The 16,055-nt window shown below is 44.8% G+C and overlaps 2 protein-coding genes across 3 annotated transcripts in view; both read left to right on the top strand.

Moving 5' to 3' along the window:
- OSBPL5 (oxysterol binding protein like 5) overlaps positions 1 to 4,329 on the top strand; it is a 133,652-nt gene extending 129,323 nt beyond the window's left edge. For both annotated transcript variants that reach the window (XM_077287127.1, XM_077287128.1), the window contains exon 22: positions 2,455 to 4,329. In XM_077287127.1, coding sequence (XP_077143242.1) covers positions 2,455 to 2,593 — 139 coding nt within the window. In that variant the 3' untranslated portion in view covers positions 2,594 to 4,329. The remainder of the gene's footprint in view (positions 1 to 2,454) is intronic.
- A 1,323-nt stretch (positions 4,330 to 5,652) lies between these two features.
- LOC143806507 (uncharacterized) overlaps positions 5,653 to 16,055 on the top strand; it is a 126,792-nt gene continuing 116,389 nt past the window's right edge. The window contains exon 1 of the mRNA XM_077287120.1: positions 5,653 to 5,803. Within this exon, the coding sequence (XP_077143235.1) occupies positions 5,722 to 5,803 (82 nt within the window). The 5' untranslated portion in view covers positions 5,653 to 5,721. The remainder of the gene's footprint in view (positions 5,804 to 16,055) is intronic.

Raw genomic sequence — 16,055 nt, 5'->3', positions numbered from 1 at the left:
CAGCTTTCATTTGAGGGTATCCACATTAAAATTGGATGAAGAGTTTAGGAGTTTCAACTCCTTAACATGTGCCACCCTGTTTTTAAAGGGACCAAAAGTAATTGGACAGATTCAATAATTTTAAATAAAATGTTCATTTCTAGTACTTGGTTGAAAACCCTCTGTTGGCAATGACTGCCTGAAGTCTTGAACTCATGGACATCACCAGACGCTGTGTTTCCTCCTTTTTGATGCTCTGCCAGGTCTTCACTGTGGTGGTTTTCAGTTGCTGTTTGTTTGTGGGCCTTTCTGTCTGAAGTTTAGTCTTTAACAAGTGAAATGCTGCTCAATTGGGTTGAGATCAGGTGACTGACTTGGCCATTCAAGAATATTCCACTTCTTTGCTTTAATAAACTCCTGGGTTGCTTTGGCTTTATGTTTTGGGTCATTGTCCATCTGTAGTATGAAACGACGACCAATCAGTTTGGCTGCATTTGGCTGGATCTGAGCACACAGTATGGCTCTGAATACCTCAGAATTCATTCGGCTGCTTCTGTCCTGTGTCACATCAATAAACACTAGTGACCCAGTGCCACTGGCAGCCATGCATGCCCAAGCCATCACACTGCCTCCGCCGGGTTTTACAGATGATGTGGAATGCTTTGGGTCATGAGCTGTACCAAGCCTTCGCCATGCTTTTCTCTTTCCATCATTCTGGTAGAGGTTGATCTTGGTTTCATCTGTCCAAAGAATGTTCTTCCAGAACTGTGCTGGCTTTTTTAGATGTTTTTTAGCAAAGTTCAGTCTAGCCTTTTATTGTTGATGCTTATGAGTGGCTTGCACCGTGCAGTGAACCCTCTGTAGTTACTTTCATGCAGTCTTCTCTTTATGGTAGATTTGGATATTGATACGCCGACCTCCTGGAGAGTGTTGTTCACTTGGTTGGCTGTTGTGAAGGGGTTTCTCTTCACCATGGAGATTATTCTCCGATCATCCACCACTGTTGTCTTCCGTGGGCGCCCAGGTCTTTTTCCATTGATGAGTTCACCAGTGCTTTCTTTCTGTCTCAGGATGTACCAAACTGTAGATTTTGCCACTCCTAATATTGTAGCAATTTCTCGGATGGGTTTTTTCTGTTTTCGCAGCTTAAGGATGGCTTGATTCACCTGCAAGGAGAGCTCCTTTGACCGCATGTTTACTTCACAGCAAAACCTTCCAAATGCAAACACCACACCTCAAATCAACTCCAGGCCCTTTATCTGCTTAATTGAGAATGACATAACGAAGGGATTGCCCACACCTGCCCATGAAATAGCCTTGGAGTCAATTGTCCAATTACTTTTGGTCCCTTTAAAAACAGGGTGGCACATGTTAAGGAGTTGAAACTCCTAAACCCTTCATCCGATTTTAATGTGGATACCCTCAAATGAAAGCTGAAAGTCTGAACTTCAACTGTATCTGAATTGTTTTGTTTAAAATTTATTGTGGTAATGTCTGTAACCAAAATTAGAAAAATGTTGTCTCTGTCCAAATATATATGGACCTAACTGTAACTACTATAATACTGCCTCTATGTACAAGAATATAACTGCGGTACTATAATACTGCCCTATGTACAAGAATATAACTACGGTACTATAATACTGCCCTATGCACAAGAATCTAACTACTATAATACTGCTCCTATGTACAAGAATATAACTACTATAATACTGCTCCTATGTACAAGAATATATCTACTATAATACTGCTCCTATGTACAAGAATATAACTACTATAATACTGCTCCTATGTACAAGAATATAACTACTATAATACTGCTCCTATGTACAAGAATATAGCTACTAGAATACTGCCCCATATGTACAAGAATATAACTACTATAATACTGGCCCTATGTACAAGAATATATCTACTATAATACTGCCCCTATGTACAAGAATATAACTGCTATAATACTGCTCCTATGTACAAGAATATAACTACTAAAATACTGCCCCTATGTACAAGAATATAACTACTATAATACTGCCCCATGTACAAGACTATAACTACTATAATACTGCTCCTATATACAAGAATATAACTACTATAATACTGCCCCTATGTACAAGAATATAACTACTATAATACTGCTCCTATGTATAAGAATATAAATTACTATAATACTGCCCCATGTACAAGACTATAACTACTATAATACTGCTCCTATATACAAGAATATAACTACTATAATACTGCCCCTATGTACAAGAATATAACTACTATAATACTGCTCCTATGGGTAAGATTAGAACTGACTATGAGTGATATACAACTGCATCCAAATATGAAAGGTCTATTAGTAGCAATGAGATATTTCACTTTTCATTGCTTGATATTGATACATTATTATATTTTTTTATGCCGGTTTCTTATCTCTTTGCTCTCACTACAGCACTGTATAATATTTGCCTCTTGTTTCTCTGCTTACAGGAACCTCAATTCTCTGACATCTCACCGCTCGTTTTCTGCATGCTCACCATCCAGGGCCTCTTTGCTGAATTCCCGCCATTGGCTCCTTCTCTGCCTTTTTCTTGCCTGTCAGCTTTTCATCAACTTTGTCTTTAAATAAAATCTAAAAATGGACAGCACGGACACAACGTATTGCACCTCCAACATCATTGTTAACTCCTCTTGCCTGGACATTAAGGGAGTGAAGCCTGGGAATGGTCGCTTCCATTAGTTATTATCCTAATGTGTGACTTAACCACCTTTCAAGTGACGAAAAGGTTAAAACGCTAGGTTAACAAGCAAGCATGAGCTACAGAATAACTTATGGTTATGTTTCACAGGGACTGATAGAATTATGCAGATTTCATACCATGTTTTGTCCTGTTTGCAGTGCTGAGTACTTGCCTGGCTGAAGATCATTTTCCTTAAAAGGCATTTCCACCTTATAAAAATAATAATGTAAATAAAAACCAGTCGTCTTTTTATGTCAAGTTTTAGATTTAATTATTTAATAATTTCTTACAACTTGACAGCAAAGGATGACTGACCAGTGAGCGCAGCTCGCTTCTATACACCCCTCCTGATTGTACCTCCTGGGCCAGATGAGTGGCGTCAGTGGAGATGTAGGAAATCTTGTACTGAAAGTTTCATCAGAAAAGTGCTTGTATATACGCATCTGTTATAGAACTAGATGGACACTGCCACCTTGACACCAATGCCCCTCACTCCACACATTAACCCCGTGATCAGAGGAGGCGGAACCAGGACAGAGTATATAGAAAGTTGCACTTTATTGCTGCTAAGTTTTTGTTAAAGTGTATGGCTCCTTGAAGATGGAAATTCTTTGTAACACTGTCCATCAGAATCCAGCGTAGCCCCGATGCTCTTGGGATTTCATTTAAGGAAATAGCACAAATGTCCACAGGTTTAATGAGGCACAAACTGTTTCACCTCCGTCACCGTGAGACCTCAGTGATGTATCGTTCTTTTGTATTTTTGATGTTTGTTTTTTTATGCAACCTTTATTGTCTATGGAAAGGGACTGTACAGCGTACCAGCACCCCTGTTCCTCCATAGCCTGCCACCAATCACCAGGTCTAGAGCATGCCTAGCACTTTATTCTGCATCCAGAAATCAAGAAATATTCCATTCCAGACTCATGTTTTTTATCACTTATGTCTGTCTTTCTATCTCTTAGTTTCTATTGCTCTATATGGTATTTTAAACATTATATTTAAACCACGTGTCCTATGAACATCTTATGTATTGATTTAATCTACATATAAAAGGTTTAATCACCTTATAGATAAATTACATTATTTACCTTGTGCTGATCCTGAATTATATCCTGCATTATACTTCAGAGCTGCACTCACTATTCTGCTGGTTATTATTGGAAACAGCAAGTTTATCCACAGACATCGCATTGCAGGGAAGAGTTAGGATTCCTGAAATAAGACAGCTTTACAATATCCGGTGTAAAGATGAAAATTCCCAAAATGCAAATCACAAGAACAATCTCTGTGCTGCCACTGAACTCCCAGCTCTCAAGCTGTAGAATTGTGAATGCAGCTCTGGAGTATAACACAGGATGCAATTTAGAATAATTACTAGATGGGCAATGTATTTACAAAGTCACACTGTAGATTAATTCTATATGTAAAAGATGAAGATATATTTTAACATAAAGTAATAAAACATAATATATATTTATTTGGTGGGGGGCATATTCCATGTATATTTGTGTCATCACAAATACTCAGATTCATCTATTTTCAGATTGTCTTGTTTCTTTATACATCACACAGAACAAAAATGTACAAAATAAAAATAACTATATATATATATATTACCTGCAGTTCTGCATTGTGTTTTTGTACAACATAGAAATAAAAAAAGATTAGTTCTGCAGGGGAGGAGCAGGAGCAGCTACAGTATGGCACTTTTTTAACACCTCCGAGAAAGCCGCTTACCACTCAAAGTCCCTTAGTGGCTTAACGAACAATACTACTGACTCCTGGGGAAGAATCATCAGAACTTATGGACAGAAAATGTGCCGCAGCTGCTCATATCAACCAATCAGAATACAGACTTCATTTTTAACGGCTCTACATAAAAAAAAAGAAAGGCTGAAATTTCTGCAATTCGTCTACTTTTTCACTACAAGGAGATACAGCACAGCAATATGTATAACAGAAACTGAGTGCTTACGCTTGGCTGCATAACAACCAAGGGTCGGAAGTGCCGGGTGTTGCACCCCCACGATCACATATTGATGATGACTTATCATTACAGCAGGCCATCAATATAATAGTCCTGGATAACCACTTTGAGTACTGAACAACCCCTTAAAACACTTCTCCTTCTGAAGTACTACATTGCCCAGTGTAAAATGAAAATAATAGATGCTCAGCTCCGTGACTGCACCATTCCAGTGGTGTCTTTGCCAGGTGTCCCAGGGCTCATATGACATTGGCTGCAGTAGTCCCCTGGCATAACAATCAGTGACTGCTCAACACACTTTCTTTAGAATAACCTTGGAGGGCAAAAGGAAGTGTGAGAACTGCTGTCCATTCGTGGCTGCTGATTGTTATTCCTTATGACCATTGCAGCCATTGTTACACAAGCCTTTGGAGATCCAACTCCAACATTGGCACAATTGTGGCGGTGTGGGAATTGAGTATCTGTTATTTTTATTTCACACTGGTAAATATCTAATATAAAGAAAAATGGTTGTCCGAGTAGTGGACAACCACTTTAGGCAATTAGTTCTTCCTACTTCATTTTTAACGTTTTATATATCTTGCTCGTTTTTTGCTAATAAAAAAAAAACTGAAAAAGACAACATTTTAACACCCAACAGAAAAGTGCTTTTTTTCCCATATTTCTGACAGCCACAGCGGTGAGTCTATGCACCCTGTCTTCTATTCTTCAAACAGACTGCTTTTCAGCATTCCCCAAGGTGTAATATGGAACACTGACATGCTCTGAATTGAGCCTCGCCCATGTCAGCTCTTTGAAAACAGGCTGAGGACAGCGATTCTCAATAACAGAGACTAAAATGCTCTCTCAGGACACATGATACCTCCAATCCCAGCTACCACCCCCCCCCCCCCCCCCCCCAAAGGACCAATACAAGTATAGCTCGGTCTGTAAAAGAAAAAGTGAAAGTAAATTACTGCTTAGGGCAGGAAATGTAGTTAGTTATGAACTAAAGATGGTTCTATCATTTGTTATTATACAACTAATATGGAGCTCACTTTATGCCTATCCCAAATGTTTCCCCTGAAGACTGGGATCATAATCTTCAACCTCATCAGCCTCGTAGCTGGTAAGTCTCATCGTCATTCTCCTATCATTATGTCTGCTGCAAAGTGTAACTGTGTGGAGAGACTGGAATATGGAGTGCTGTAATAATCTATGAACCTACAGTTAGTTATACGCTGTAATATACATTTTTATCCTTTATCCAACAGGACAGTACCAAATATAGGGAGCTATCTGGGAATGTCAAGGGTATGTCCAGGTAATGGTGGCGCAGGGAGTCCTTAGATAAAGTCACATAACTGGGCAGCAGACGCTAGCTCAGAGGATCAGGACACACTGACAAGTGCTATGCTTGAGTGAGCGTGGGTAGGGGACAATTGTAAAATTGTAAAGTTCTACTTCTATCAGAGTAGCAAAATTGAGTGATTGTTCTGATAAATGAAAGTTTAAATTACAAATTCTCTCTCTCTTTGATTCTATTAGTAATGTTCTGCATGATACCATAATTATATTAATCGAAAAAGAAAGAGGAAGTACAAGACCAAAAGTAAAACTAAAATATTTTATTCACAATAGGTTAAAATTGAGGATCATCAATATAGAAAGGGGAGTCAAACAGGGCAGAGTGAGCTCCAAGCAACCCATAACATGATTTAGGCTAGGTTCACATTGCGTTAGTGGGTGTCCGCTGACGGAATCCGTTTCATAGCGGCACTAACGCAATGTAACGGATCCGTTAGCGCACCTATTGACCACAATGTATGTAACACATCCCTAACGCATGCCATTTTTGGCATGCGTTAGCGATGTTCCGTTATTTTGTGACGGACCTCGAACGCTGTCTGCAGCGTTTTTGGGTCCGTTCTCGCTAGCGCAGATCGGGCATCTGCGCTAGCGCGATTGCTAAACACGATCCCTTTTTGGACATTGTGTTAACGCAGTCCGTTAGCGTATGCGCTAAACGGACTGCACTAACGCAATGTGATCCTAGCCTTATAGTGATGACAACCACATACAAGATCATAAAAGCCAATAAATCCTGAATAGGTCAAAGTGTTTTAGTGGTTTTAGCATATATGAAACAAAGGTGCAACAGCAAGCTCTGGATTATTGGAATACATTTCAGAAAGACCAGTGTGATTGATACACAGTCTGCCTGTAATGGCTAGAGGTAGCTAATGCTAAGGTGCAAGTGCATAAACTGTAAACATATCTCAATATATCAGGTCAAGGGAGGATATCATGTAAGGGCTAAAAATGACTTGTATTAAGGTGCAAGTGCATAATTGTAAAACAAGTCTAAATACATAATAGACCTTATGAGAACCAGAGCCTAGAGTAAAAGAGTAGTGACACCATGCTGTCTATTACCTGTGTTGTGGGGATTGCTGGGAGGAGAAAAACAATCAATCTTAAGAGGAAATGCAAAAATAATGAAAAAATATTTGAAGAAAAACAAAACCAAGTTATACCAGGAATGATAATATACTATACTAATGCTCGCCGATCATGATTAAAGAATATAAAACAAAAAAAAAAAGAACAAAAAATGTATATTTATAAACTACAATTGGCTTTAAAAATAACACAAAAGTCAAGCCATTGCTAAAAAACAAGGGAGAACAGGAGAACAATGAATTAATGTTATAATTCAAAAAGGTAAAAAAATACAGGGAAATAAATAATGATGAATGGAAATGTATGATATAAATACTACATAGGTGCTCTAAAAATAACAATATATACTCTGCATTATAACAGTAGTGACCAACAATAAGTAGAAAATGAGCGTGCGCAATTTTTTTATTTTCTCAAGGGTAAAAGGAGAAACTGGACCACGATCGCTGTTGTCCAATTTGTCCTGAGTACGCTGATACCTCACATGTGGGGGTAAACCACTGTTTGGGCGGACGGCAGGGCTCGGAAGGGAAGGAGTGCCATTTGACTTTTTGAATGAAAAATTGGCTCCAATCTTTAGCGGACACCATGTTGCGTTTGGAGAGCCCCCGTGTGCCTAAACAAGTGACCCCATTTTGGAAACTAGACCCCCCAAGGAACTTATCTAGAAGCATAGTGAGCACTTTAAACCCTCAGGTGCTTCACAAATTGATCCGTAAAAATTAAAAAGTACTTTTTTTCACACAAAATTTCTTTTAGCCTCAATTTTTTCATTTTCACATGGGTAACAGGATAAAATGGATACTAAAATTTGTTGGGCAATTTCTCCTGAGTACGCAGATACCTCATTTGTGCGGGTAAACCATTGTTTGGGTGCACGGCAAGGCTCGGAAGGGAAGGCGCGCCATTTGACTTTTTGAATGGAAAATTAGCTCCAATCGTTAGCGGACACCATGTGCCTAAACATTGGAGCTCCCCTACAAGTGACCCCATTTTGGAAACTAGACCCCCCAAGGAACTTATCTAGATGCATAGTGAGCACTTTAAACCCCCAGGTGCTTCACAGAAGTTTATAACGCAGAGCCGTGAAAATAAAAAATAATTTTTCTTTCCTCAAAAATGATTTTTAGCCCGGAATTTTTTATTTTCCCAAGGGTAACAGGAGAAATTGGACTCCAAATGTTGTTGCCAGTTTGTCCTGAGTACGATAATACCCCATATGTGGGGGTAAACCACTGTTTGGGCGCATGGCAGGGCTCGGAAGGGAAGGCACGCCATTTGGCTTTTTCAATGGAAAATTAGCTCCAATCATTAGCAGACACCATGTCGCGTTTGGAGAGCCCCTGTGTGCCTAAACATTGGAGCTCCCCCACAAGTGACCCCATTTTGGAAACTAGACCCCCCAAGGATCTAATCTAGATGTGTGGTGAGCACTTTGAACCCCCAAGTGCTTCACAGAAATTTATAACGCAGAGCCGTGAAAATAAAAAATCATTTTTCTTTTCTCAAAAATGATGTTTTAGCAAGCAATTTTTTATTTTCACAAGGGGAACAGGATAAATTGGACCCTAATAGTTGTTGCCTAGTTTGTCCTGAGTACACTGATACCCCATATGTGGGGGTAAACCACTGTTTGGGCACAAGTCGGGGCTCGGAAGAGAAGTAGTGATGTTTTGAAATGCAGACTTTGATGGAGTGGTCTGCGGGCGTCACATTCCATTTGCAGAGCCCCTGATGTGCCTAAACAGTAGAAATCCCCCACAAGTTCCCCCATTTTGGAAACTAGATCCCCCAAGGAACTTATCTAGATATGTGGTGAGCACTTTGAACCCCCAAGTGCTTCACAGAAGTTTATAACGCAGAGCCGTGAAAATAAAAAATCATTTTTCATTCCTCTAAAATTATGTTTTAGCAAGTAATTTTTTATTTTCGCAAGGGTAACAGGAGAAATTGGACCCCAATAATTGTTGCCCAGTTTGTCCTGAGTATGCTGGTACCCCATATGTGGGGGTAAACCACTGTTTGGGGCGCACGTCAGGGCTCGGAAGGGAGGGAGCACCATTTGACTTTTTGAACGCAAGACTGGCTGGAATCAATGGTGGCGCCATGTTGCGTTTGGAGACCCCTGATGTGCCTAAACAGTGGAAACCCATCAATTCTAACTCCAACACTAACCCCAACACACCCCTAACCCCTACTCTAGCCATAACCCTAATCACAACCCTAACCCCAACACACCCCTAACCACAACCCTAACCCTAATCCCAACCCTAACCCTAATCCCAACCCTAACCCCAACTTTAACCCCAACACACCCCTAACACTAACCATAACCCTAACCACAAGCCTATTCTTAACCCTATTTCCAACCCTAGCCCTAATTCCAACCCTAACTCTAATTCCAACCCTAAGGCTATGTGCCCACATTGCGGATTCGTGTGAGATTTTTCCGCACCATTTTTGAAAAATCCGCAGGTAAAAGGCACTGCGTTTTACCTGCTGATTTACCGCGGATTTCCAGTGTTTTTTATGTGCATTTCACCTGCGGATTCCTATTGAGGAACAGGTGTAAAATGCTGCGAAATCCGCACAAAGAATTGACATGCTGCGGAAAATACAACGCAGCATTTCCGCGCGGTATTTTCCTCACCATGGGCACAGCAGATTTGGTTTTCCATAGGTATACATGGTACTGTAAACCTGATGGAACACTGCTACGAATCTGTAGCGGCCAATCCGCTGCGGATCCGTAGCCAAATCCGCACCGTGTGCACATAGCCTAATTCTAACGCTAACCCTAACCCTAACCCTACCCCTAACCCTAAACCTAACCCTACCCCTAACCCTAGTTCTAACCCTAGTGGAAAAAAAAAATATTTTCTTAATTTTATTATTGTCTCTACCTATGGGGGTGATAAAGGGGGGGGGTTCATTTACTATTTTTTTTATTTTGATCACTGTGATAGGTTTTATCACAGTGATCAAAATGTAGCTGGAACGAATCTGCTGGCCAGCAGATTCGGCGGGCGCACTGCGTATGCGCCCACCATTTTGGAAGATGGCGGCGCCCGTGGAGAAGACGGATGGACACCAGGAGGCCCAGTAAGTATGAGGGGGGGTATCGGAGCACGGGGGTGATCGGAGCATGGGGGGGTGGGATCGGAGCACGGGGGGAGCGGACAGAAGGACGGGGGAGCGGACAGGACGACGGAGGGGAGCGGAGCACAGGATGGAGGACTGGGGAGGCGATCGGTGGCGGTGGGGGGTGGACAGATCAGGGTTTCCAGCCATGGCCGATGATATTACAGCATCGGCCATGGCTGGATTGTAATATTTCACCAGTTTTCATAGTGAAATATTACAAATCGCTCTGATTAGCTGTTTCACTTTCAACAGCCAATCAGAGCGATCGTAGCCACGGAGGGGTGAAGCCACCCCCCCTGGGCTGAAGCACCACTCCCCCTGTCCCTGCAGATCGGGTGAAATTGGAGTTAAACATTTCACCCGATCTGCAGGGACGCGATCCGTCCATGACGCCACATAGGCGTCACAGGTCGGATTGGCACAGACTTTCATGACGCCTACGTGGCGTCATGGGTCGGGAAGGGCTTAATACAAACCCTGCATAATGTAGCAATTCTCTTGTTCCCCGGCCATGAATTCTGACTCGCGTTTCGCATAACCTATATTAGCGAATGAGGTAGAAGTGTGTCCCCAGCTGACTCCTGGAAGCTGTTGTCGTGTCGGATCCCCCCCTGCAGCTATGTCCAAAGCCATGATCGAGGCCCTGCGGCAGAAAGCAGCACAGGAAGGTGAGCAATGGTTACAAGCCCTTATGTCTGGCCTAGGTGCTCACCTCCCTGTGCCCTCTCATGACTCCCTAGCCTCCCCTCAGGCCCCCTTCATCAACATCCCCCAGGGCTCCTGACCTCTCCTTAGTCCACGCAGGCAGCGTCGCTCGGTATCTCTTGGTCCCCTCTTCTAGGCCGTCTCCCCCTCTGTTGACTCACCACTGCCAACCGCCGCGCTTGCGGGAGAGCTGTCCTCCCCTGGCCAGCCCGCGGCCCCTTCCGTAGCCACCGGTGTCCACACTCCCGATGGTGCGGCGGGTATACACTCTGCGTGCTCCTTCCGCCCCCGGAGCGTCTTCATGTCGGCAGGGAGGCGGCGCTTTCCAGTTGCCGTGCCCGCGCTGCTGCCCCGTCCACCGCTCCGGGGGGTACGGCGGGCGCCATGATCGCTGAGCGCCGCGGCCGACGTCGTGAAGCCCGGACCACAGGCCCACTTGTTCCGGTCTCCATTCTCTGCAGCTACCGTCCATGCCCAAGCTTCCGCCCAAAGCGCAGGGCGAACCATGGTGGCCCCGCCCACTTCCACACCTGGTGTTGCGCCCCAAGCCCCCACAGCCCCAAGCCCCCACAGCATGCGCCCATGGCTCCTGGCAGGTCCCGCAAACTACACCACTGCGGACCACCAGCCAGACACTACCTGGCCCACAATCTCCCTACTGCAGTCACAGCTGCAATGCCTGCACAGGGGGCCGCGGGGTCAGTTCGCAGAGCCCCCAACAGGGGTCGCAGAGCACGCTGATTGGTCCGACCAGCGCGCTCTGCAGCCAATACAGTATGTCACAAGTACGCACATTGTCACACGTAACATGAACACGCCAATCATAAACAGCACACCACCAACACCCCCAAACACTCAGACACAAATCGATAACGATTTTCCATCAACCCCTTCAAGCATATCCCATGTGGCAACTCTCGCGGATATAACGCCATCTCTTTCATCACGCCCCACACCTCTAGTCATGGCCCATAGCCAGCATAACGACCCCCTTAGCCTCGAAATAAGCATCACCAACACATTCTCTAACCATGACAGTCGCAGGCATATACGCCGCAGACCCTCCCCATCCTCCTCCGAAGATTCCCGCCATCATCATTGCTGTCCCTCTAATTCTTGCTATTCCCCCTACCGACGCAGCTCACGTAGGTGCCCCCACAGATCTCGTTCCTCTAGATACGATATGTTATGATACACTTTAGTGATCCCTGGGGAAATTACGGTATTACAGCGGCAATGCAAACAAACAGCAGTTCATAAAATATTAGGACACAAATCTTGCACAAGTATACTGTCACGGCTTCCTCTTCTGCAGCCATGCCTGCTGCTAGGACCACCGCCGCTCCCTCCGCTCATACTTACCTGCCAAGGTGCGCTCCTCCTGTCGCTCCTGCTGCCAGGTCCACCGCCGCCATCTCCGCTCATACTTATCAGCTGCGGCACGTTCCTCCTGCAGGCGCGTGTCCCCTCCTTCAGTCTTCTCCGCTCCCTGGCTCTCGTCGGGTACGCGTGCGCACCACCCACTCCAGCGCTCCTCTGCGCACACGCACTTCCTCTCTATGATTTACAGATGCTCTGTATCTCCTCTCTGTGTTCCTGGAGGACCCTGACCCGGAAGTCCTACAGCACGCCATGTATTTAAGGTAATTCCTTCTGGTGCTCCTTGCCTGTCTGTCAATTGTGCTTCTTTGACTCTGGCCCACTTTTGTCTAGCACTGCCTGTTCTGAGTCTCCTCTCTGTCCAGCCAGTTCATCTTCTCTGCCTTTCCCAGGTTTCCTTGTTTCCTCGTCCAGACTAGTCCTCCCAGTGTCCTCTCCTTACCCTGTCGGTCAGGTGTCTCTGTCCTGTCCTGCTTCCTTTGTGTCTTCCTCTTCCCAGGGTCTCTTAGTCCCGCCTGTACTCTGCATATAACAAACCGTACCTCGTCTTTCCCGCTCTGTCCGTTCTACGTCCAGCTTCTCTATTTAGTATCTCTTTCTACCTGTTCTGGGTTCCAGCTTCTGCGGTAATAGTCTCCCTTGCGCCTGCCCCTAACGCTCCCTGTATAGGGGGTGGTCTACCTGGTCACCTCACCCTTGGGAGGTTCATTGTCGCGGATCTGCGGGTCCACTCCAGGTGTTTTGAAAGACCTTACAGTACAGACAGGCCATGGATCCCGCTGGTATCCAGACTCCTACCCAGAAGAATTATTGTTCCTTAGGGAAAATCAGTCTAGGATTATGTCCTTTTTGAAAACCTTGGAATCTTGTCTTTTGTCCCTGCAGGCCTCTGATCCTGGGAGCGCTTCACAGTTAGCTAGTCTCCAACAGGAGCTGGCCCAATAGCGTGACACTCAACTCATATTCTAAATTTTATGGCTTCTGTGGATGATTGTCTTCGCGCCCTCCAGTCTTCTGCTCCCGTCTCTTCTCAGGCCCCGGCTCCTCATCCACCTCCCCGTCTGGCTAAACCTCCTCGTTATAGTGGGGATCCTAAATTATGTAGAGGGTTTTTAAATCAATGCCAGCTTCATTTTGAGTTACTTCCTATGCAGTATCCCACTGACCGTTCTAAAGTGGCTTTTGTTATCTCTCACTTAGAGGTTGAGGCCTTGGCATGGGTTAATCCTCTCTGGGAGCGGGATGATCGTCTTGTTTCTCAACTCTCCACCTTCCTTGATACTTTTCGCAAAGTACTTGATGAACTGGGTCTTTTGGCCTCTACCACCGAGTCTTTGTTCAACCTTCTACAAGGTACTCTTTCGGTGAGTCAATACGCTATCCGGTTTCGCACCCTTTCATCTGAGTTAGGATGGAATAATGAGGCTTTGGTGGGAGCCTTCTGGTGGGGGCTTTCTCCTCGAATTAAGGATGAGTTGGCGGGATGTGATACTCCGACTTCCTTGGAGGATCTCATCTCGTTGGCAACCCGCATTGACTTACGTTTTCAAGAACATTCTCGAGTGTCCGCTAGAGAGAGATTTCCTCGACTTCCTCCTGTTTCTCCTAGTCCTTCCCATCCACGGTCTGAGTCTTCTTCTGCTAATCCTGCCCCAGAACCCATGCAGGTGGATTGTCTTAAGCCTGTGGAGCAACGTCGGAAAGAAAGACTTACTCAAGGTCTCTGTTTCTATTGTGGTAGTGCGTCTCATCTCTTGGGTTCCTGTCATTTGAGGCCGGGAAAAGCCTCCACCTAGGACAGGTAAGAGAGGTCTCCCTAGGTATCCCAGAACCCTCTCTACCCCTCACTCTTTCTGTTCTTTTACATCTGGGTAATAAATGTTTCTCTGACTGCCTATATAGATTCCAGGGCAGCCGGGAACTTTATTCAACTCGAGGCAGTTAGGAGATTGCGGATTCCGGTCAGATCCCTGGAGACTCGTCGACAGATTGCGTCAGTTGATGGCCAACCTCTGCAGGAGTCCGTTACGTTGGTAACCGAAGAACTGGAACTTCAAATTGTAATCCTGCATCAAGAGATGATCATCTTCTATGTGCTGCCTTCTTTGTCCCACACGTTTCTTCTTGGACTTCCATGGTTGAGGACTCACGAGCCTTGTATTGACTGGCGGTCTGGTGAAATCCTGCGTTGGGGACTCTTCTGCCAGAGTAACTGTCTGCTTCCTGTTTTGCCCAGAAGACCTTCTCATCCAATTTCGGTGTCTTCAAATTTACCTTCTTCGTATTTGTCTTTCCTGGATGTCTTCGATAAGAAAGAGGCAGAGACTTTACCTCTGCATCGACCCTACGACTGCCCAATTGATCTTGTTCCGGGCTCTACTCCTCCCCGTGGTCGAATCTACCCGTTGTCTCCTACCGAGACTCAAGCCATGACTGAATACGTCCAGGAGAATTTATCCAAAGGTTTTATTCGCAAATCTTCCTCCCCTGCAGGTGCGGGTCTTTTCTTCGTCCGTTCGTCCTTGTATAGACTACCGTGGTCTCAACAATCTCACGATCAAGAACAAGTACCCGCTACCCCTCATTCTTGAGTTGTTTGATCGCCTGAGGGGAGCCCGAATTTTCACGAAATCGGATCTTCGTGGAGCGTACAACCTAATCCGTATTTGTTCAGGAGACGAATGGAAAACCACTTTTAACACCCGAGATGGCCACTATAAGTATTTAGTCATGCCTTTCGGCTTGTGTAATGCTCCAGCGGTGTTCCAGGAGTTTGTGAATGATGATTTCCGAGATCTACTCTACTCCTGTGTGGTGGTATATTTAGATGACATTCTGGTGTTCTCCTCAGATCTTGCTTCCCACAGAAGGGATGTCCGCAAAGTGCTGTCTCGTCTTAGAGATAACTGTCTTTATGCCAAACTCGAGAAGTGCGTTTTTGAGCAGTCTTCGCTACCATTTCTTGGCTATATAATTTCTGACTCTGGCTTGCAAATGGACCCGGAAAAAGTATCTACTTAACTGGCCACGTCCTCAGGGAATGAAAGCTATCCAACGCTTTCTCGGGTTCGCAAATTACTACCGGCAGTTTATCCCACACTTCTCCACTCTGGTCGCCTCAATTGCTGCTTTGACTGGCAAGGGTTCCAACCCCCACATCTGGTCTTCTGAAGCTGAAGATGCTTTTTGCTCTCTGAAGCAAGCCTTTGCCTCGGCTCCCGTACTCCGTCGGCCTGAGGTCAACAAGTCCTTAATTCTTGAGGTAGACGCTTCTGCCATTGGTGCTGGTGCAGTACTCTCCCACAAAGATCCTCTTCCGGACAACTGGCTACTTGTGGTTTCTTTTCCAAGATCTTCTCCGCCTCGGAGAGGAATTACGCCATTGGTGACAAGGAACTATTGGCCATAAGATTGGCGCTGGAGGAATGGCGTTATCTGTTGGAGGGAGCTGTTCACCCTTTCAAGATCTTCACAGATCATAAGAATTTGGAATATATTCGCTCGGCGCAAAGATTGAATCCTCGACAAGCCAGATGGTCGTTATTCTTTGCCCGCTTTGACTTCGAGCTACATTTTCATCCTGGAGACAAGAATTTCAAAGCCGATGCTTTGTCCAGGTAATTTCTCGCATCCGATGTTGAGGAGCAACCGGCACACATCGTGAATCCCAGCAAAATTACAGTATTCTC

The sequence above is a fragment of the Ranitomeya variabilis genome, chromosome 2 (assembly GCF_051348905.1).
Source record: "Ranitomeya variabilis isolate aRanVar5 chromosome 2, aRanVar5.hap1, whole genome shotgun sequence".
In the NCBI taxonomy this organism is placed as follows: Eukaryota; Metazoa; Chordata; class Amphibia; order Anura; family Dendrobatidae; genus Ranitomeya; species Ranitomeya variabilis.
The sequence above is the reverse complement of the archived record's forward strand: the minus strand, read 5'-3'. Positions and strand labels throughout refer to the sequence as shown.